Source organism: Odontesthes bonariensis, chromosome 10 (genome assembly GCF_027942865.1).
Source record: "Odontesthes bonariensis isolate fOdoBon6 chromosome 10, fOdoBon6.hap1, whole genome shotgun sequence".
Taxonomy (NCBI): Eukaryota; Metazoa; Chordata; class Actinopteri; order Atheriniformes; family Atherinopsidae; genus Odontesthes; species Odontesthes bonariensis.
In genome coordinates this window covers 22964859-22986302 of record NC_134515.1, presented here as the reverse complement: position 1 = coordinate 22986302, position 21444 = coordinate 22964859, and the positions used below count along the sequence as shown (strand labels likewise).

The window sequence follows — 21444 nt, the reverse complement described above, 5'->3', positions numbered from 1 at the left end:
TTGTGTGACATCAGTGGACAGAAACGAGACAGAATGAAAACGCCCATTATGCAACAAAAGTCCAAGTCTAATGGAACAACATTAGTGAATTTAGTCAATACATTTAAAAGACAGGAGAAGCAGGAGGAAGATGCTCATTTTTCACAGAAAAGAGTCTATTTTTCACAGCTCTTTGTCTGTCTCTCTCTGCCTTTTGCACTCTGGTGTGAGTAATGGGAACAGTGTTGATGTGGTTTTGGGCAACATGTCAAGAACAAGGCATGAAGGGGGAAAAAAAAGGAGAAAGGTAAAATGAGGAAGAGACAAAAGAAGAGCCTGAGGAAAAATGGAGAAACCAAATCGAAACAGGCAGTTTGGGAGAGAGATGAATGTGACATGAAAGACAGGGGAAAATGATATTTTCTGATGCAGGGAGCAGGAGTAGTATGGACTGAGAGACAGGAAAAGAGAAAAGGATAAGTGAAGATAGAAGCACATACCGCACTAGGACACTTGATTCGTCCCATCTGTTTGAGCACTCGGCGCAGTCTTTCTCTCTCTTCGTGCTCGTTGCCCGTCTGGCCTTCGCTCCCTGAGGGCTGAGGGGGAACAAACACACCGTCGCATGAATGTGTCCCACAACAACACATTACAATCCTTGCAACTTAAAAAAAAAAAAAAAAAAAAAAAGCGATGAAAATGTGTTTCCCATCTCGGGTGTTCACACTGTGCCAGGATCATTAAATGATTTCATGGTGTGGCTGTTACTCCAGGCATGTTTATGACAACTGTCAAACTTGTGTTTTCACTTGGGTGTCAGCTGGTGCCAAATCCCGACAAGACCACAACAACAGATGGTGGGGCTGCCAGGAAGAAAGAAAAAAGTGCAAGGAACTGGAGAGAGTCTGGACTTCCAGAGGGATCCCTGTGGAGTAGCACGCAGAGATAATTGACACACAAGCTTTGAGTTGCTATCTGTAAAGGTAAGGTACAATGAAGCTTGCCTGCAGGCAAGATAACAGATACCGACTCAGCCTGTGATTTACACCAACAGGGAAAGAAACCATGAAACTACATCTGCATACATTTATTAATCCCTCTATCAGACACAGAGCAAAAGAGCAAACATGAGAGAAAGAAAGAGACAGAACAGGCAGGACTTTGAGGTCAGCCCCAGAGGTTCTGACTATCGACCCGCCATTCTTTTTTCACCACAATGCACTTTGGCTGAGGAATGTCACGACAATGACAACACACTCAATCTAGTGTCAGCGCAAACTCCAAACCGTACAAAAAAATCTAATTTCACAGAAGCAGTGGTACGAGATAGAAGTCCAAACTTCTAGACTAGAGCATCATGCAAAAGCTCGACATGTCAGTTTGCTTCTACCACCCTCTCGGAACTCAATAAATATCAAAAAGAATATCAAAGCTTTACAAATACTCCGACTAGTCAAACATGTTCGCAACAATCAGCAGCCACAGACTCCTCGAAGAAGCTGCCAAAGACTAGTTGTCAAAAATTGAATAACTGATGGCTGTAAAGTAGGAGACAGCTATGAGACAGGGGCACAGAATTATCATCTAGCAGTTTCCTCAACTTTATTACTGCATGACCATTGAGGGTGATTTAACAGTTGGTACACTGTTTTACTTTGAAGCGGGTCCTGTATAAATATAACATTCGTCGAAGCAACACCCGAAGAAAACATTTCCTGTGTCCTCGCCAAAGAATTCAGCATCTAAGTTAGCCTGATGTAGTCTTGTGGACTGGAGTAGTTGCAACAGAACTTTGGCAGCAATAAACAGAGGAAACGCAGAAGTCAAATAAAAGAACACAACTCCAACTGCTAAAGATTCAGTGAATAGGATGTAGTGATCCTGAATACATCTAAATACCAACTACCGAACCACCTTGTTGGAAATGTGTAGGGAAATCTATGTGGTCATAAAATAAACGCCTGATCTGGAGCCAGTGATTGTTTTGTCCCTTTTGACTTACTGTAGTCCAGTAGCAGTGCTACACGGTGGAGGGACCACGAGGGTTTTGTCGGACCACTGTTGTTGCATGCACAGGGACAGAATCTAGTCATTAACAGAAGTATGTCAGATGCCATAACGCTGTGGACTTTAGGAGAAAATCTGAAAGACATTCTGCCACTTCTAACTTGTCTTTTAGGGAGATAATCGCCAAAAAGGGCCAGAGTTTTAACCCCTCGAGGTGCACATTTCCATTTCTATTTAGGAATAGATTACTACTGGCTCCTTTTATTCCAACTGAAAAAATAAATTAAAAAATAGCTGACTAAGCTTACATGGCATACATAGCAATTTTGATCTTCAAATTTGTACGACTTTGTTCAGACTAACACAACATTTGTGTTGCGAGTCGTGTAAATGTGCTGCGTGGGTACAGTCTTTACTCTGAAGTGACCCATAATTATCTGAGCAGCAGCCATGATTAAAGCTGGTTGAATCCTTTAGATGATAAAGGAAATGAGCTTCAGTGCTTTATTTAGTACTTACTTTAGCATAGGAAACACTGGACTATCCTCTATGAAAGGAAAGGATAATTCCATCCCACAATTCCTTGTAGCCACAGCAGTGCTTTCATTTTCATTCAGTCGTACTAAGTGTGATTCGTGTAAATAAATATGAGAACAGGAGGGTGAGTGTGAACTGCCTGTGGCAACAATATTTTGTACTTATGTGTCTTTTCCTTCTGTTTTGAATGACAAACCTTGATGATGAAGCAGTGGCGCGTGTCGATGACATCATCCCAGTAGACAAGTGTGTAGAAAGCCCCCATAAGCCCCCCGATAGTCCCGGATAACAACAACATGGCAGCTATGAGCTAACAGTGTTATAGTACGCGTTCGTTCGTTCGTTCATTCATTCGTCTTAAAGTATTGGTGAAATAAAGACAGATAATTACTTATTTAGAGGCTGTACTGTCTATGCCCTGTTCTCATCGTTATATGGATATACGCAGATCTCCAGTGATCTAAATATCTTCCGAAGGACACAGACTTTCAACAAACTGTTATCGGTGAGTAGATTAACGTATTTTATGCCAGAAATAAGGTCCAGGTTTAAAAAAAAAAAACAGAACTTCTCCTTTAAGCTATGATGATATGCCTAAAATAGGCTCTGAGGAACAACATGATACTAACGTATAAGGAAAAACGCTTACAATACTTTTTGTGCAATATTTTTTTAACATGTATAGTTTCAGTACAAAAGCCCTACATCGAAACTTAAAGTAAATGATGCTGGATCTTTTCTGAAGTCTAAAATCATTTCTGCCACGACCTTTTCTGAATGTCTGACTGTTCCTCGTGCTTTAACTGTGGCCCTTTCTCTTTCTGTTCAAATGGTTGCCAAATGGTTACTTTGTTTGTTATATGCAAAAAGTGCATTTGCATTAAAGGAATACATCATGTGTAATTGTACTTCCTCTAGACAATTATTCATTTTTTACTCGCTTAGCTATTCACAGAAACAGTGAATTTTGACCGGTCGGGGCCTCAACCTTTTGCATTCCATTGTAATGATATAAAAGCAACTGCCTTACTTGAAAGAAAATCAAAATTTCTTTCTAAAATACACAGAAACCAAGATACCCAGAATGAATGGCTTTCCATCTGTAACACTGAGTTTTTGTTATACCATCTTAAATTGTGGAAACGTTTAGTAGTTTGATGAGGAAGTCCACTTAAGCCTCAGAGCATCTTACTTTTAAACACACACTTAACGCTCTGATGTGTTTGGCATTGCTAGGCTGCAACGCTGCCAATAGGGTCAGGGCTGAACAGGTCCAATCTGAAGACAAATGGCGGCATCAAACAGATTAACTTTGCTGACACTGGTGGCACAGTAATCTATCATCCCTGCTAAACTGGCAACCTCTAACATACACAAGCATGAGCACCGACTGTTCTGTATATCATCTGCTTTGAGCATATGCCCTCATAGAAAAACACAAATAAACATGCTACAAGCCACAAAGTTTACTGGCTGTAGATTCATCAATCTTTTATAGTACCTTTAGAAACAGGCACTGTTGAATTATTCAGCAAACTTCAATGCAGTAGGATTGCTCTAATGCAGGAGAGCGATGATAATAACTTCATGAAGCTCTCTGCTGTCAAGAGTTAATACAGCAAGAAAGAAATGTGAGCACCTTAACCACAACACCATCACTATTTGAAATATATCATCTTTTAGGAACTCGTGGATCACATCTATGAAAAAGGCCAAAGCAGCGGAGGATAAATATACAAACGAGAATTCATATTAAAGAAAGGAAGCCATTCTGCGACAGGCTCTGTGAAACCATTAGCAGCAGTGTATGAAAAGCCTCCATATTTAGGGTAGCGTGTAAAAAGTCTGGGCAGCTTATAAATGGGTGAACCGTGACAGTGGTGAACCACTAGATCTCAAAAAACAAACAAACAAACAAAAAAAAAAACTCATCTTGTGTCAAGCTGAGCGGTAAAATAATTTGATTAAATATCAGCATAAAAGAAGACATAAGACACTACGTCATTTGGTGCTTAAAATATTGAAGCAAGTTTTAGAAACGACAAGATTTACAGGTGTACCTTGGTGCTGTGTTCAGCCATAGTGTGGTAGTTGAGGCCCGCCTTGGACCTGAACTGTTTGTGGCACTGCTGGCACTTCAGGGCATCCTGGAGCTACAGGGATGAGAGCCAAACAGTGCATCAAATTACATTTCTCTATGAAAGAAAACAAACACTCTTGCTGGCTTTGCTCTTAATTGGATCCATTTTCATCAACTGTAGAACTTAACGTCTCGCCGTGAGTGCAACAATTCAGGTCAAAATAAAACATTAAGAATCTCACAAAAACTGAAAAAGCCAGACTTCACCTCTTGTCTCAGTATTGATTTGGAAAAGGAGGTGCTGTGATGGTGAGTGACCCAGCAGTAATGTGGTAATTCTGTCATTGTTTAACAACAGACTGTCACTTTAATAGAGTCACGCAGGCCACTGGGCTAAGGAGCGATTATGTTGGCAGTAGGAACACGTTTCTCTGAGGACCAGGCTACTGAACCACTAGATCTGGTTCATAGAATTGGAAAAGCTCAATTTAATGGAGTTGGATAACCCTTTTCTATAATTAACCACTACTATAACAACAACTGACCACAATCAAGTGCTTCTCAAACAATTTCAGAGGTCTCCAGTGTCCCTTCCCTTAATCAATTTCAATCAGGATTGGCTTTCAGGTCACAATCAATGAATGAGAATATGACACCAAAAACTGGTTGAAATGATTGTAAATGATAGATACTGGCCAATGCGATCTCTAGTGTCTTCCAGTCAATATATTCACAGGAAGGAGTCCTAAGACAGCGCATCTCTAGGAGATGTATCCAATAATGCTACAGTCACAGTTCAAATCCAGCGTAGAAACAACAGCTTTGGGTTTAAAGAACTTTACAACCAGATCTCCATAATTGGGACATGATTCAGAATTTGTTTAAGAACATAATTAAAGCTTATTTAAACATCATTTCTAAATAAAAACAACACAAAGGCCACGTGTCAACTGTTGTCCCTGAGAAATGCTGTTGTTCTTTGATCACAGTTTTTAATTTGGATGCTAGCAACACATTATTTAAAAAGTGGGGACAGTTCCACGTTTACCACTGTTGTCCATCAACTTTTCTTTTCGAATGCTCACTAATTCGGACTGTAAATTGTTTCAGATCATCTGTTGTTGTATGTTGTTTCAAGTTGCAGGCATGAACAAATGAAATGACGAGTGAAAAGTTAGGGCCAGTTTAGCAGCAGACCACAGGACAGTTTTCCAACTTTACCATTTCAAACAACCTCTTGCCCAGAGAAGATGAAGGCTTTTCTAGATCTTATTTATGCACTATATGACTTTTCATAATGAAGTTTTAGTTTGCATTTGTGGGCGAAGCCACACACTGTGTTCACTGACCAATTTTTTTAAGAAATATTCCTGTTTTTGTTCCATAATTGTGTCAGTTTAATGAAGTGCTGTCTGAGAGGCTGAAAATCACACACATATCTTAGTGCAGTGTCTTATGGATCTCACAGAGGATACGCAGGATCCCAAGAGCAGCTCAGATTCAAGATGTTTTTCCAACTGAACTGCTCACAGGCGGCATTCAGCAGTTAGCAAATGAAAATATCATCCAAAGAGCGTGTAAGTTAAATTCAGTATTTCGGCAGGCAGACGCCTTCTGAGGAGCATTCGGTGAAAGAAAAGTTCTACTCCAGTGTTTGCCTTCATGTGGTTTCTGAGGTGAAAATAAAGATAATGCAACACAGTGTCCAACCCACTTCCAGTCTGATGGACCCCTGTATGCCTCACTAACCTTCTGGCAGATCTCCATATGTTTCTTGAGGCCGTGGATTGTTTTCCTAGTGACGATGGAGCAGGTTGGACACACCACTTCCCCTCGCTCTGAGATAGCTCGCTGCCACTGGGTGTCAGAAACGGCACCTGAGTAACATCCAGGACACAGTTTAACTCCGTTATTCAGCTAATCGAATTATACTCATAAGATGCTAAGTGTTTGACATTTCTGTCTAAATATGTGCTTGTGTTAGCAAAGTGTAGAGAGTGAGGCACTTATTTGAAATTATCCCTGATCAGGTGAAAGAGCGTGAATAGTTGACTGTTGTAGTTTACATCCATTGCTATTCATTTGCTCAGTGAAAAAGACTTTTAAAAAAAACAACAACTATTTACTTATATTCTCTTCAGGTTTGTAACATATATGATTAAAAACATCCTGCAAGCTAAAAATAGGACGAAGTAGGTATGGAAAACGAATGACAGATGACTAAAACGCGCTAATCTTCCTGGTTGTTCTTTGGTCAGATATCACAACGTCCAAAACCATCAGCTGTTTGTCAGAAAACACTTTTACAACCTTGATTATCAATCATTATCAATGCGGAAATATCAAAATGTTACTGGCTTCACCAACATGAGAATTTGTTGCTTTTCCAACACTGCGATTGATATCACTGTTGTACCAAAGGACACGATCACTGTGCTGGAATTGATCACAGCCACTCTGGACAATGTTTGTCTCTGTCCGGCACTAAGCAGATGAGCTGCACAGGAAGTCAGAAAATGAGCGTAGAGAATTTGAACAATTCCTAAAATAAATACACCCGGTTCATACTCGTAAGTGTGATTGGTATTTTCACCACGGGGATCGTTTAAGGCTGAGCATCAAAATTACTTTAATGAAGGAAAATACCATGAAGCACAAAGTGTAGAAATATACTGCAGGAGCATTGGGAGTATAGGGCGGGCAGCCAATTAAGCCTGGTTTATAGTCGGTAACGCAAGACACAAAGCAAGACGCAAGACAAAATGCAAGCCCTTGCGCGGTTGCAAGCCCCCCCTTGCGTGATTGCGTGTGTCACCTCAATTTTCTAAACTTCACGCAAGACGCCAGACCCGAGCGGAGCTATAGAGTAGCCACTCTGGACGCGAGCACAAGCCACTATCTAGTCCAGGCGGCTAGCTGCTAGCATGGCCCTATTCCAGCCACCTGATTGGTTCAGCGCGGTGCAACTCTCGTTCTCATTGGCTGTTCGTGTTGTCTGTCAAAAGATGGACGAATGGAATCTATGGAAAAGTATATCGACCATGTTTCATATCTCTATCGAGGAAAAGTTATTCATCGATAGCTATCGTTATATCTCCCAGCCCTATCTGCACATGTACAGATATACAGTTATTCATTCTATGAAAATACTATCTGTAATAAACGTTCAATTAAAAAAAAAAAAAAAAAAAAAAACAAGCCACTATCTACATCACATCCGGCGGCGTGTTGATCTTCCGGTTTCATCCCCTAATAAAAGACCGCTGTTTTCAAACGCTAAGGTAGAAAGTGAAGAAGAAGAAGAAGAAGAAGAAGCATGAATCCCATAGACATAATATATTATATATATTATGTCTATGATGAATCCACTCGAAGAGAGACTTGCCGAAGAGGTCCTGGCGGTGAATTTCCTTTCATTGTAGTAGGTTTGTCATTGAAAAAACCCGCTACTCCACCTACTGGCCTGGCGGTGAATCGCCACGCAGCACACGCAAGCGCCGGCAAAGCTAAATGAAGCATAAACGTCTCGAGCCATTAACCCAAGACCCAAGCGCAAGGGCAGTTAAAAGAAGTATAAAGGCTGAGTTATACTTCTTTTAACTGCCCTTGCGCTTTCTTCTTGCGCGTATGTTAATGGCTCGAGACGTTTATACTTCATTTAGCTTTGCCGGCGCTTGCGTGTGCTGCATGGCGATTCACTGCCAGGACAGTAGGTGGAGTAGCGGGTTTTTTCAATGACAAGCCTACTATGATGAAAGGAAATTCACCGCCAGGACCTCTTCGAGTGATTCATGCTTCTTCTTGTAAATAGCCGGTATTTTGTCAGATTTTCAACACCTTGGGGGTCTAAACGACTACTTTCTCGCCTGAAAATGTTTCAAATGTTGCTAAAGTTATATATTTACAGAGTTTATAGCTTAAGCGAAATCAGCTTTTCAGGCTGGCTGATTTGGGCTCGGGCAGGAGTGAAGTGCACTGTGTGTAAACGCTCTGCATGCTGTCTGATCGATTTTATAGTCGGTAACGCAAGACGCAAAGCAAGACGCAAGAAGAAACGCAAGCCCTTGCGCGGTTGCAAGCCCCCCATTGCGAGCTTGCGTGTGTCACCTCAATTTTCTAAACTTCACGCAAGAAAAGACGCAAGCCTACTACTTGAAAACGACATACTCATCGATCAGACAGCATGCAGAGCGTTTACACACAGTGCACTTCACTCCTGCCCGAGCCCAAATCAGCCAGCCTGAAAAGCTGATTTCGCTTAAGCTATAAACTCTGTAAATATATAACTTTAGCAACATTTGAAACATTTTCAGGCGAGAAAGTAGTCGTTTAGACCCCCAAGGTGTTGAAAATCTGACAAAATACCGGCTATTTACAAGAAGAAGCATGAATCACTCGAAGAGGTCCTGGCGGTGAATTTCCTTTCATCATAGTAGGCTTGTCATTGAAAAAACCCGCTACTCCACCTACTGTCCTGGCAGTGAATCGCCATGCAGCACACGCAAGCGCCGGCAAAGCTAAATGAAGTATAAACGTCTCGAGCCATTAACATACGCGCAAGAAGAAAGCGCAAGGGCAGTTAAAAGAAGTATAACTCAGCCTTTACTCAGCCTTTAGACCCTACAAAAATATTTTGTCTGAATGACTTCAACATGTCCGGCGGTTAAAACGAAACACTCAGCCTCTGAAGCGCTACTGGTGTGACATGACTCTGCAAGGTGGGCGGACGACAACCAAGTCACTGAGGAGACGTTGCAGAGCCACGGGCTCATATTCCATTTTTTAGAAAGAACAACAATCAGAAGATATCGACTTCGGCTCAGAGAAATTCAAGGCTTTACATTTTTTTCTAAAACAAAAATCTAAATAAACAACAGCTAAATCCTCATCATAGAGCATAAGGACACCATTCGTAACTGAAGGATCTGCAAAGTTGGGCTAAAGATCACTTAAAATCTGGATTTATAAAGAAACAATCTGAGGTTGGGAGTTATATTTTTGCACAGGCATCACAACTAAAATGCATCCTATGACAGATTAATTCAGATTAAGCCACTTTTGTCTCAGTGATCTAGGTGTTCACCAGAGCTTGCGGCAGCTGATTCCTTCTTGAAGGACTGCCTGGATGTAGGTCTTCTCTGAGGCTCCTCACTGAACCCACTCCCCTCTGGTCTCTTCACACGAACCGCCTTCAGCTTCTCCTCCACCTTAGTCATACCTGCAACACATTCAGAAAGGGTTAAAGACTCATTTATTGTAGTAATTAATACACACCAAAAATATATTCAAGGTTAAGTGAGAGAGGGAAGCAACGATGGGTGTATTTTGGACAATGCTGAACAACGAGCTACTAAAAAGGGACAGTTGATATAGTTGAAATAACCTACACATAAAATAAAAAAGGGAGACTGGAAATAATCAAAAGAAATTGCTTTAAGCTATAATGGATCGATGACAGGCAGACTGATAGAGAGCAGCAGAACGCAGGTATGGTTTATGAGTCACTGAACATTTTTCAGCATATGAATGAGACATAGAAAGAAAGGGGTTGGTAAAGCTGTGTGTTTGTGATATGCATTTAGTGTGTGAGTCACAGATTCATTAAGCCAGGCATGAAGCATCTCTGCAGTTGCCACATTTAGCACTTTTAAAAGACTAGCTCTATGATCAGCAGCAGAAGGGGGCAGTCACATACATACAATACTGATCAGGCAATGCTGTAAAGTTTATTTGAACAAGTCCAGAAATAACAACACTGCACAGAAACCAGCAATGGTACATTAGCCCACTCATGAATTCAATTATCAGGTAAATCATCTGCTGTAATTAGTGCTCACTTCAAATTTCACACAAGGTTAAAACACAAAGTGGATTTTAAAGGTCGTGTTTTCATTAAAAAAAAAAAAGTGAAATCCGGGTTGCTCTCATTGGCAGGCGCTTACCTTTCAATCCAAATGTTCCTGATATAGAGGGCTGTTCTCCAGTGAATTTCTTAGGAGTTTTCTGCTTCCGTCCTGGCTCAAGAGAAAAATAGAGGAAAGGATTGGTGATTATACACTTCCTTGGAAGCGTACACAATCTTCAAACTGCTGATGAGTTCTATGATATAGGATGATAAGCAATTTTTTTTTTTCAGTGGAAGCATATAATGAGACTGAGGCATGTTGCAAAAGTTTTGCTGTAATCTTACTGTGCCTCATTCGCTCAGGGTCTTCGTCTGGGAAAGGAGGGGGGAGACTGCCACCATCACTTTCACTTCCTCCTGCATCTGATGATGTGCTTTGGGACTGTGACTGAGGCTGGACTGGTTGGGACTGGTGAATCTGTTGGGAAGGCTGGTTGTGACTGTGCTGTTTCCTCTCACTCTTCTGGTGGGCCAGCTCTCCATTCTGAGACGGTCTGGACACCTCATGGGTCTTTTTCACTTTGATGAACACAGAAGAGGGGGGACTGTTCTCCATGGGCCTGAATTCACAGAGACAACGGTTTAAGGATATCACCATTATGACACTGCTAACGCTATTTGGATCAGAGGAGACGATATGAGCTCCGTAATTCCAGTCACCTTTTCTTGGTGTTGGACTTGACATGAGTCTTTTGAAGCTTAGATTGCTCTTCCTTAGCCTCTTTATTAACTCTGTCTGGGTGGTTCCACAGCTTGTGCTTCTGCAGGCGCACCTTTGTGGCAAACACTGCCTCACAGTAGGGACATCCATGACTCAGCTTCTCAGCTACAGTGGGCTGAATATAGACATGATGAGAGGGGATCTAGGGTCCCTACACAATATCTGATGACAATAGTGGGTATATATAAATATAAATATATGTTCATTTTTTTAAAATATAGCCTAACTAATTGACTAATCGCAGAGGCAAGTGACTCACCCCCTGGCAGCGTTGATAGTGGTACTTGACGCCATAGATGCTGGGAAACTCTAACCAACAGCCCGGACACGGACATTTAACTCTGGAGCGGCGCTTAAACTCTTCCTTCCATTGTACTATCATATGGGCCTGACGAAGAGAGAGTTGAATACATGCAAGTTTTACTGCTTTATCGCACTGTATAATGAACATACTCATGGGGAGCCGCCTCCTATGTGTGAATAATGAAGCCCACTTTAAGCCCTTGCTTATTTAGAAGTCAAATACTCACAGGGATGCTTCTCAGTTCTTGCACATCAGCTTTAGGACGACCTTTCCTCTTCCCCTCTGCTGACTCATCACACACCAAACCTACCAAAATGAGAACGAAAACCACATCAGTGGTGAGTCACAAAGAGACCACTGCTTATACTTCACATTCAACACATGCAAAGTACAACTGCAAAGTTTCCCTTTTCATAAAAGTTAGGACTTTCATTTGGGTCGTTAACACTCTTAATACATAACGACATACACAGTCTTGATACATTAAAAAGTCGCACATACCCAACTTTAAGTATGGTCACACAGTCAAACCACACATGGACGTCAGTAACTGCTAAAGTACATGTGTACATATACAGTAGTTACTGTTGTTCATGTCTGATTTCCACGCAGCTTTGTATAGTGTCCGTAATATACAGGTCATACCCTCGGTGTTCAGCATAAGAAAATGCATTTCCTCACTACTTTCTTTCGAGATTTGATTGAGAAACTTCACTTCAGCCAAGAGAACGAGGCTAATTTTATCAATGTCAGTTTCTATGGACTATGGATATAGAAGATTAATGCAGTTAAAACGGACTGAATAATGCAGGTGGAGAAATAAGTTAGATGGTCAGCCTGCAAGGTGTGTTATCCTTTTTGTGAAATGTTTTCTAAATCATCAAATCAAATTTATTTGTATAGCACATTTCATGTACAAACAGTTCAAAGTGCTTTACATAAAATAAAAGCATTGCAGCAGGGAGTGCAAGAAGCATTAAAAATACATAAAAGAATATAAAGAGAAACAAATAAAATCATTTAAATGAATTTAAAAACAGGCAACAGTCTAGATAAGTTAAAAGATATTTCATGCATAGACACATGAGAAAAGAAATGTCTTTAACCTGGATTTAAAAATGTCTACATTTGGTGAAAGTTTAGTCTCCACTGGCAGTTTGTTCCACTTATTTGCAGCATAACAGCTAAATCATGTACAAACCATGAGGCATACATTCTGCTCCTCACACAGCCATCAATCAATTCAACACCAGCTAGATAAATACTGCTTTGAGAAAATGCATCAGTAAAGTAGCTATCAGTTTGACTATTTAAAGTTAAAGACGTAGTTTTTCAGCCTGTAAGCTTGCTTTTGGCACAGCAATCCACTATAAAAGTGACAGGAAAGAGGTGTTTTACACACATATAAAAAAAAAAAAAAAAAAAAAAAAAAAAAAAAAAACGGGCATAAATGCAGACTTCTAGTTTGCCTTTATGTGTATAGGTCCGATGTTAGTCACTCGTGTGCATGCTCATATATGAGTTTTTGGCAAAATGGATTAAATCACCATTCTTGGAGGAAGTTTTTTTAGATGTTTTATCCAGAAAATGACAACAAATTAAAGTAAAAAAAAAAAAAAAAAAGACAAAACATGCATCTTTCTATTAAGTTAACTACGTATGTTTTATAGAGCCAAGATGTACAGCTGTAAAACCACAGCTATTTATCATATCTTTGATTTGTTTTTTTACAGAATAAAAACAACTAATTTAACATTTGTCAAGAGGGCTGATTCCATATTTTCTGCCAGAGGTTTTATATGTGTGTGTGTAAAGGAGTGAAGGAGAAAGCAGAGTGGGCAAATGATAGAAGAAAAAAAAAACCTGGAGCCTGTGTGAACCTCTGACACAGCAGACTGCAGACCGACAGCCTCAGCTCTCTCTGTGCTCTCGGTTTCTCCCTCCCTCTGTCTCTCATGTTGCTGCCTTCCTCCTTCCTCGCCCGTGACTAGCTTTCTCAGTTCTCTATTCATTCTCTGCCCACACCCTTCCAAATCTTTCTCATTGGTTCCACCAGCTCATTACGGTTTCTCTCCTACAATTAGACCTCTGCAATCCATTTCCCTTACACACTGCTGCTTGAGTGAAGGGGGAAAGAAAGATGGAGAGTGTATGCATGTGGGAGAAGGTGACAAAGGAGGGGGAGGAAAGGAAAGGATGTTGAGGGGGGGAGAGGGGAACTGCGTAGGCGAGAGACTCTGACCAAGCATAATACTGAATGACAGTGTTGCAGGTAGCTCTGCAGAATTATATATCTTTACATACAGTAAGCTCTCAACTCTCATGCATTGATCTGGCAAGACCGAAAAGCAGCAGTAGAACCAAGGCAGACAGGAGACAGAAATGTTGTGGAGTGTATACAGTCATATCAGATTCTGAAAATGTCAAAGGGAAACTACTTCAGGCAGTTGGTTCTGAGGTGGAATGCAGCAGAGCTCTTCCTTTGACTTTCCTCTAAATCTGTTTCACTGCTCCGTGTTGAGAAACATGACATTGTGTCTACCAACTGCTCACCTCTCCTGCAAACGCATTGATAAGACGACACGGGACGCACACAAGCATTCTGCTTGGAGCAAATCCCAAACTGAATCAAAGCACTGTGCCAACCAGGATTATTTCAAAATAGAAAAAAAAAAAAAAAAAAGGTTGGATAATTTTACATTAGAAAAATAAATTTTCCTCCTCTAAGTGAAGCTCAGACAAGAGATCATGTTGGTAAAAAAAAAAAAAAAAAAAAGGCAGCCTCCAACCAAAACCCATCTCTTTATGTCAGTGAAGTTAATGTGTCTAAGAAACATCTCGGGACTAACCTACCATGACCTCAGCTTTCCACTCTCTCCTCATTTGTCTTTGACCTCTTTCCCACTCAGAAGTACAAACACATTGTGGTGGATTATATCTAATCTCTAAAAAGAAAGTAAATAAGTAAAGCAAGGCAAGGATGGAATGAGAAGTAATGCATTATTGTTGGCTGTTAGTTCATGGCATGAGGTGTAAACACACACATAAAAGCATACACTGTTGCATAAACAAATTCACAAAACCATTACCAGAGTATGCAAGTGTGATGTCTGTGCATGGATATGAGTGTATTAATATTCTCCAGGCGACAGAGCTTTTCTCTATTAGCTGTCTGGGTAGCAGCTGGAGAGGTGATGCAGTCGGCAGAGAAGCTCTTGTGCGGAGAATAACATTTGAGCATGCATTCTAATTCATGTCTTAGAAATTAAAAGGTCTTGCGTTTAAAAAAAAAAAAAAAAAAAAAAAAGCATAATTAATGAATTCTGCTCATGGGAAAGATGTGATCTTGTTGCTATGGGAATAAGATCCACTTGTCTTAGTTACCACTATCAGATGCCTCTTTACAGAATGCAAAACAATTAGGCCCACATACAGTACAGTGGACCACAATACACACAGGCAAAGCCGAGGCAGCAGAGCAGCAGACTTTACTCTTCTGGGGTTAACTGTGCCAACACATTACAGTGTGTTAATATATTTTACTTTGCTTTGCTTGCATAAATATGAGCAGCACACCGACGCTAAAACGTTCCAATCACAAGCATTGTCTTGGTATGAAACAAAGCAGGTCCATTGTGTCAAATCTAAAGCCCAGTTCTCAGGCGCAGGCTATAGGGATAAAACAGCTGTTCAGCTAATGTCAGAGTGTGAGTCGCTCCCAGCTGTCTGCAACTGTTGCTCCACAGTGGTTTACACTGAAAGTGGTAACCAAGTCGGAGAAGAGGAGAGAAGAGAAGAGGCAGGACCCAGGAGTGCTGGCAGCTGTCTAATGATCTCAAATAACCTCTGAGTTCTCCTAGCTACGCCTGCAACTGCTCTCCCTGAGTGCATGGGTTCACACATTACCCACAAACACACAAACACACACACAGAACAGTCATTTGTTTTCCTTGACAAATACTCACACAGAAGCCTTTGTCTGTGTCTGCACAGTAGGTTTTAGACCAACTGTAGTTTATACGGACAGCAAACGTAAAATAAACACTGTTCACCTCTGACTTCATGGACTAAGGACATAGTATCACTATTTCCTCAATCTCAACAGACAAAAGATGGAGAAAGTAACACACCTGGACTGTTTGTAAAACAATCCCACAAATAGTAACAGTTTGTTGTCCACATTTTGTTTATAGCTTTTCTCCTTCGCAATGTTTCCTTCTCTCACCTCTCCTGTTAGGCGGCATGTTAGCACTTTGCCACTTTCATACACTCATGTTTTATAGTACTTCCTATCACCCTGCATGCTATTTTTCAGCACGTACTGCCATTTCCTCCCCTCTCTCTCTCTGTTTCACGCACACACTCAGTACAATCTTTCCCATCATATACGCACCTCCTTTTGAAGAAGTTCCCATATTCCCTCCCAGTCAGCCCTGATTCCAGACAGTGAGTAAAACGGAGAAATGAGGTGGAGCAGCACCAGAAGAGTCTTACAGCGCGGACACTGACTAACTGAAAGAAAACCAGACTCTCTCAGTGAGTCTGGCTCTCGCACTCTGCCTTTGTTTTTTGTCCCCCCCCCCCCGACTCTTTTCTTTCTGCCTCTCCACAACTGTTGCTGTGAAATACAAACAAGTTTCACCTAAATTGTGCTATTTCAAGGTACCACGTTATGTGACTTTTGCTGATATATACAACACATCTATATTTGTCAATTCATTTTGACTAATTGCATCACTGTTAAACGCATGTATTCTTCCACCGAACTGCAGGAAATATCCAAAGCTTCCTGTGGTGGAGTCAAATATTTGTGATGACCCACTAACAGATGCAAAAATAACATAAAAAAGCTTTTTCTTATTTGCTGGGCGCGCTGTTATCACAATGCATCCCCATGAAAGCACAACCCAGATATCAACCGGTCGCTAAAACGTCTCTCATGGACATGCCATCAGCATATAGGTTGTGTGACATGAATTGAAACAAAAACTTTCTTGATAAAACATACAGCAGAAATAGTTGCTCCATGCAATTTGGATGTGGTGTCATTGCATTTTTTGACCAGCGGAGCAGATGGGTGCACAGAGTACACAACAAAGCTTCAAACACAGCAGTGTGGAGTCAAACAGCGTCTTCACGGTAAGTTGCTATGCAGCTTGTGAAATTCTTCACTGAAAGGAACAATGAGCCCCACCGTTTTCCCTTGGAAATATCACTTAAACATACTGTAGTTATGCATGCAACATGTAGGTATAATCTATTAAAAATATTTTACTCCCTTAAATCTGTATCGCTCTGGCTCAAACTTTCTTTCATTCCATCAAATATTTATGAGATGAACCCATATAGGACACATACTGTGCAAAAGATTGTCCCAACTATACGTTAAAGCATTGTGCGGGACTGCTCCGGCCCAAACTCCACGCTGCCTCTTCCAGAAAGTGTGTATGTGTTCTGCTCCCCCTGGATTTCTGGATATCATTGCCGATTAAAGTCCTGCTTTAATCTTCTTCCCAACTTCATTTATTGGCTCCATCACTGTTGTAAAGTGATGCTCCTGCTGCTCCTGCTGCTCCTGCCGCAGCAGCCTCATAATAAGATACAACTTCAGGTCCAAAAAAGTTATGACTATGTTTGAAATGTAAGTATCAGAAAGCAATGATTTGTAGATCTCATAAACCAATACTTTATTCACAATGGAACATCAAAAAATATATCAAATAAAAATCTTGAATTTGATGGTCGCAATAAATCTCACAAAGGTTGGGACGATGGCAACAAAAGGCTTGAAAAGTAAATGCTACGACAAAAGAACAGCTGGAGGAACATGTTGCAACTAATTAGGTTCATTGGAAATGGGTCAGCAACATAACTGGATATAAAAAAAAAAAAAAAGAGCAGTTCAGCAATCAGCAAAAAAAAAAAAAAAAACTGCCTTTGACTGAGAATCTTCCATCATCTACAGTATTTGATATTATCAAAAGACTTTGAAAATCCTGAGACATCTCTGTGTGCACTAGACGCAGCCCAAAAAAAGAGTCTATATTGCCTGGATAATCTTTTGGCCCTCTGGCAGCACTGCATTAAAAACAGTGGTGAGTCTGCCATGGAAATCTCTGCACAGGCTCGGGAATAGTTCCAGAAATCATTGTCTGCGAGCACACTCCACCGTGTCACCATCAAATGCAGCTTAAAGCTCTGTGATGTAGAGAAGACACATGGGAACATCATCCAGAAACACTGCGACCTTATCTGGGCACCATCAACGCTGAAAGGCACGTACCAGCTTTTAAAGCAACATGCGCTCCCATCAACACGATGCGTGTTTTCGGGGAAGATCTCGTATATCTGAGCAAGACGATGCTAAACTACATACTGCATTTATTACAGCGGCCCGTCCTCGTAGCACAAGAGTCCCGGACTGGCCCTGCCTGCGGTCCACACCTTTCATGTGCCGCCATCAAATTCAAGATTAGCTAATATTTTTAAATAAAATAGTCAAATGCATCAGTTTCAACATGTGAGAGGTTTTCTTTGTTCTACTGCGAGTAAAACATTATTTTTTCAGTTTTACAAATCATTGCATTCTGTTATTTACACTTTTACACAGCATCCCGACTGTTTTTGAACTGGGGATGTAAATATCGTGTGTTTGGGCACATACCTGCTTTCAGCCCTTATGTGTCTCTTTTGATGCAGTGTGCCATCAGTAAATGGGGATAAATAGTACATAGTAATAAATAGTAATAGGTCTGATGCAGGTTTTTGCATTTGCTGGATCGACGAGTTAGTGGTAGAATTACAGTAAGTCCTTTTCAGACAAGAAACACTTAACATTAATACTTCATCAGTCCGCTGAAGCAGCAGCGTTTGGTCACTCTTACATTCAGACCTGCTACTTATATTTTCATATTTTGTGTGTACTTATCTCTTGTTGTGTCTAATCTTGTATGCTTATTTCTAATTTTTGAATAATTTCATTTCAGTATTTGGTCTATCCCTGTACTGCTGTAACAATGTCATTTTCCCCATTAAGAGACAAATGAAGGGGTACTCCATTCTATTCTCTACATCCTTCAGCTTATTCCTAGGTTTGCACTACTTTGTGTCGAAGCAATAAACAGACTCGGACTGGGAGGTTTTCTCCCCACAGAAGTTTTAAAAGTAGTCGCTAATGTCAGACAGTGAGCGTCCTAATGAAAAACTACTTCCATAGCTCTCAGTGGTCTAAACCACTGTATAGGGAATAACTTTGTATAAAAGGCCAGGGCTCACTGCACAGAACCGAGGATGGCTATTGGTTTACAACCACCACTAAACCACAAGTAAGGCAGACAAATCAAAGAAGTGAGGACATGCCTGATATTTCTGCCACATAATTTTGGTGACTCACAGTACCTTTATTGATTTTACAGCTTTTCACATCAACTCTATGCTTCGTGATATTATAAATCTTCTGTATTGGGCCCCCAGACAACAGTGTGTATAGACACTTTCCATCTGAACATCTTCAGATGGCTGGCCACATATGTGCGGTTCCAAGAGGATGATGATGTTGTTGTTGTTGGGGAAGCTAAGCTGACAGCAGAGCAAGCTAAATGTTTTCAAATGCAAGGCTGACTGGAGAAGATTACTGCATATGCAGATCATGGTGGAGTTTACGACAAGTGGCAACAAATATTTCAAATCTACATATTCAAATGAAAAAAAAAAAAAAAAACAGCCTGTGTTTATGCAGCAGGGCATACAGTCCCGTATACGAGAGCCAGACGGACATTGTCTGCTCGAGACTGTTTGTGCGTCTTCCTTATGGACAATGACTCACCGTCTCTCTTAGCTACCTCTCTGTGCTCCGTGTCATCTGCCATCCTAAAGCCTGCCAAATAAAAAAGTATCTCAAAGGACCCCGTTTAAAACAAGATGTAGCGCCAAGCTGAGAAAATACCCAGAATCAAGTTTCAACTCTTCACTTTATAACTAGAGAAAGTAAAGAGGCTGAGTCACGGTGGCTGATAATAACGCTTGATGAGTAAAACAAAAGAGGGATGAGGAGTTTGGAAGAGGAGCATGTAGAAAGGAATAACAACTATGCATGAGGAATTGTTCAGCAAATAAGTGAGAGGACGTGTGGGTATATGGAGTGGAAAAGCAAGAGACTGATGAAAATATAGACAAATATGGAGGTTCAGCAAATTGCAGCTGTGGGCTCAAAAGGAAGGTCCTCCAGTCGGAGTACAGAACTCTCATTTGAGAACCCACGTGTTTGCGGGCACATACACTGGGTCACATGGCTAAGGTATTCAGAAATCCCAAAGGTATGACTTGCAACACCAGCAAAAGATAATTGAGTTGATATATTGCAGTTCACTGCATGCCATGTGCTACCAGGGCTCAGTGCCCACTGAAGGAACGGGTGGCTGAGCTGAGAAAAATGACGAGTAGAAGCGGTGGGGTCAACATTGCACGAGAGGGAAAGAGGAAAATACGTCTCTGCCCTCTCTGGGAGCTCGAGTCTCGTTGTCACAGTTTACGTTAGCCAAGATACACTCGGGTCGACACAATGTGCATGCGTGCAGTACTTTTAAGTGATAAAGGAACGCATGTGCATTTCACAAGTCACGTCCAAAGTTTGGAATTACCTCGAATTTTTCAATGGTGGATAAATCATTTTCTACAGGTCATTTAAATCACAATGGTAGCGTTAAAAGAAAAGTAAAGAAACACAGATTTGTTATTCTTTGGGTGCAAATAGCTTCAGACAAACATGCTTTTTTGTGGAAAATATAATGAATTGTGACTCTTTCAAGAGCTTCGTCCACAGAGAGAGCAAAATGGACATTAGAGGCAAAGTCAATTCTGACAGATCTATATTTCCTACCTGACACAATAAACTATTCTACTATTAGATAGAGTTATAGAGGTATTAAATCTGCCTCTCAACTTTTAACCTACATAATGAAGGTTGGTCGTTACGTAAGAGACATTAAACTGGCCTAACGGGATGACTTGGTTATAAGCTACTCATAGCTCATCTTGATCAGGTAGCGTAAACTGTCAGAATACTGACAATAAGCTGGTATCTGTTGGGAAATGTACCAAATAAAACAAATCAATCAATGAATAACATATCAGACGGCCTAAAATTATGTGACCGATAAGATAAGCTCACATGTTGAGAGATGTATCAATCATTGAAAATAATAGGAAACAAAGAAGTAAGAAAATGAAGAGGAAAATAAAAAGGTTGCAGATATATTGCAGGTAACAATAAAGAAAAGGAAATTGATGAGATTGGACCTGAACAGCGTCAAAGCAGTCTGTGAAAAACAGAAACAGTTCTGTAACTGAAGCGAAGTAGTAAAAGTTAAATGAAATACACCGTGCATGAGCATAAAGATAGACTCAGAGAGGATTATGTGACAGCACTGGCTCGAGCTACAAGGAAATGTGCTGCAGCTAACAAGCTATTCCCACTTTTGCACGGCATGCCTCACGTTTTCCAGACGTGTTCTGGATGGGCTGAATGTGAAAACCTTTGTTTCCGAAACTTTTTCATTAAGGGGGTTTTCTTGCTCACATTATTTAACCAGCGAGTTAGACCGTGTGTGTGCTTGCCAGCAATGTTCCAACGAGTAAACTTCCATGCTGATTTGAACTTCTGCTGTAATGTAGCATGCTTTTCTACTTGCTCATAAATACTGCAGATGTATCCCACCACATATGTGACTGATATCTAAACACGAACAGCCTACAAAAGTAGGAAGCCTCATCTGACATTTTATAAGTGCTGTGAACTAAATGCCGCAATTTCCCCAGCATGTTTTTTGCATTACATCCTACCCTCTGTGTGCTGTAATGCAGGAGCCACTCTGCAGTATTTATAGTTGTGAGAACGCATTTCCAGCAGAATC

General features: G+C 40.8%; 1 protein-coding gene across 3 annotated transcripts in view; it reads right to left on the bottom strand.

The window, feature by feature from the left end:
- The window catches only part of znf512b (zinc finger protein 512B), a 34315-nt gene that overhangs the window by 6422 nt on the left and 6449 nt on the right, over positions 1 to 21444 (bottom strand). For 2 of the 3 annotated variants that reach the window (XM_075474672.1, XM_075474671.1), the window contains exons 3-11: positions 11760 to 11839; positions 11489 to 11617; positions 11169 to 11344; positions 10794 to 11068; positions 10546 to 10617; positions 9687 to 9821; positions 6353 to 6480; positions 4584 to 4676; positions 480 to 578 (exon numbers count right to left, since the gene is read on the bottom strand). In XM_075474672.1, the coding sequence (XP_075330787.1) occupies positions 480 to 578; positions 4584 to 4676; positions 6353 to 6480; positions 9687 to 9821; positions 10546 to 10617; positions 10794 to 11068; positions 11169 to 11344; positions 11489 to 11617; positions 11760 to 11839 (1187 nt within the window). Of the gene's footprint in view, positions 1 to 479; positions 579 to 4583; positions 4677 to 6352; positions 6481 to 9686; positions 9822 to 10545; positions 10618 to 10793; positions 11069 to 11168; positions 11345 to 11488; positions 11618 to 11759; positions 11840 to 15926; positions 16016 to 21444 lie in introns of those variants that run through there. The other variant, XM_075474673.1, reaches the window with a different exon arrangement.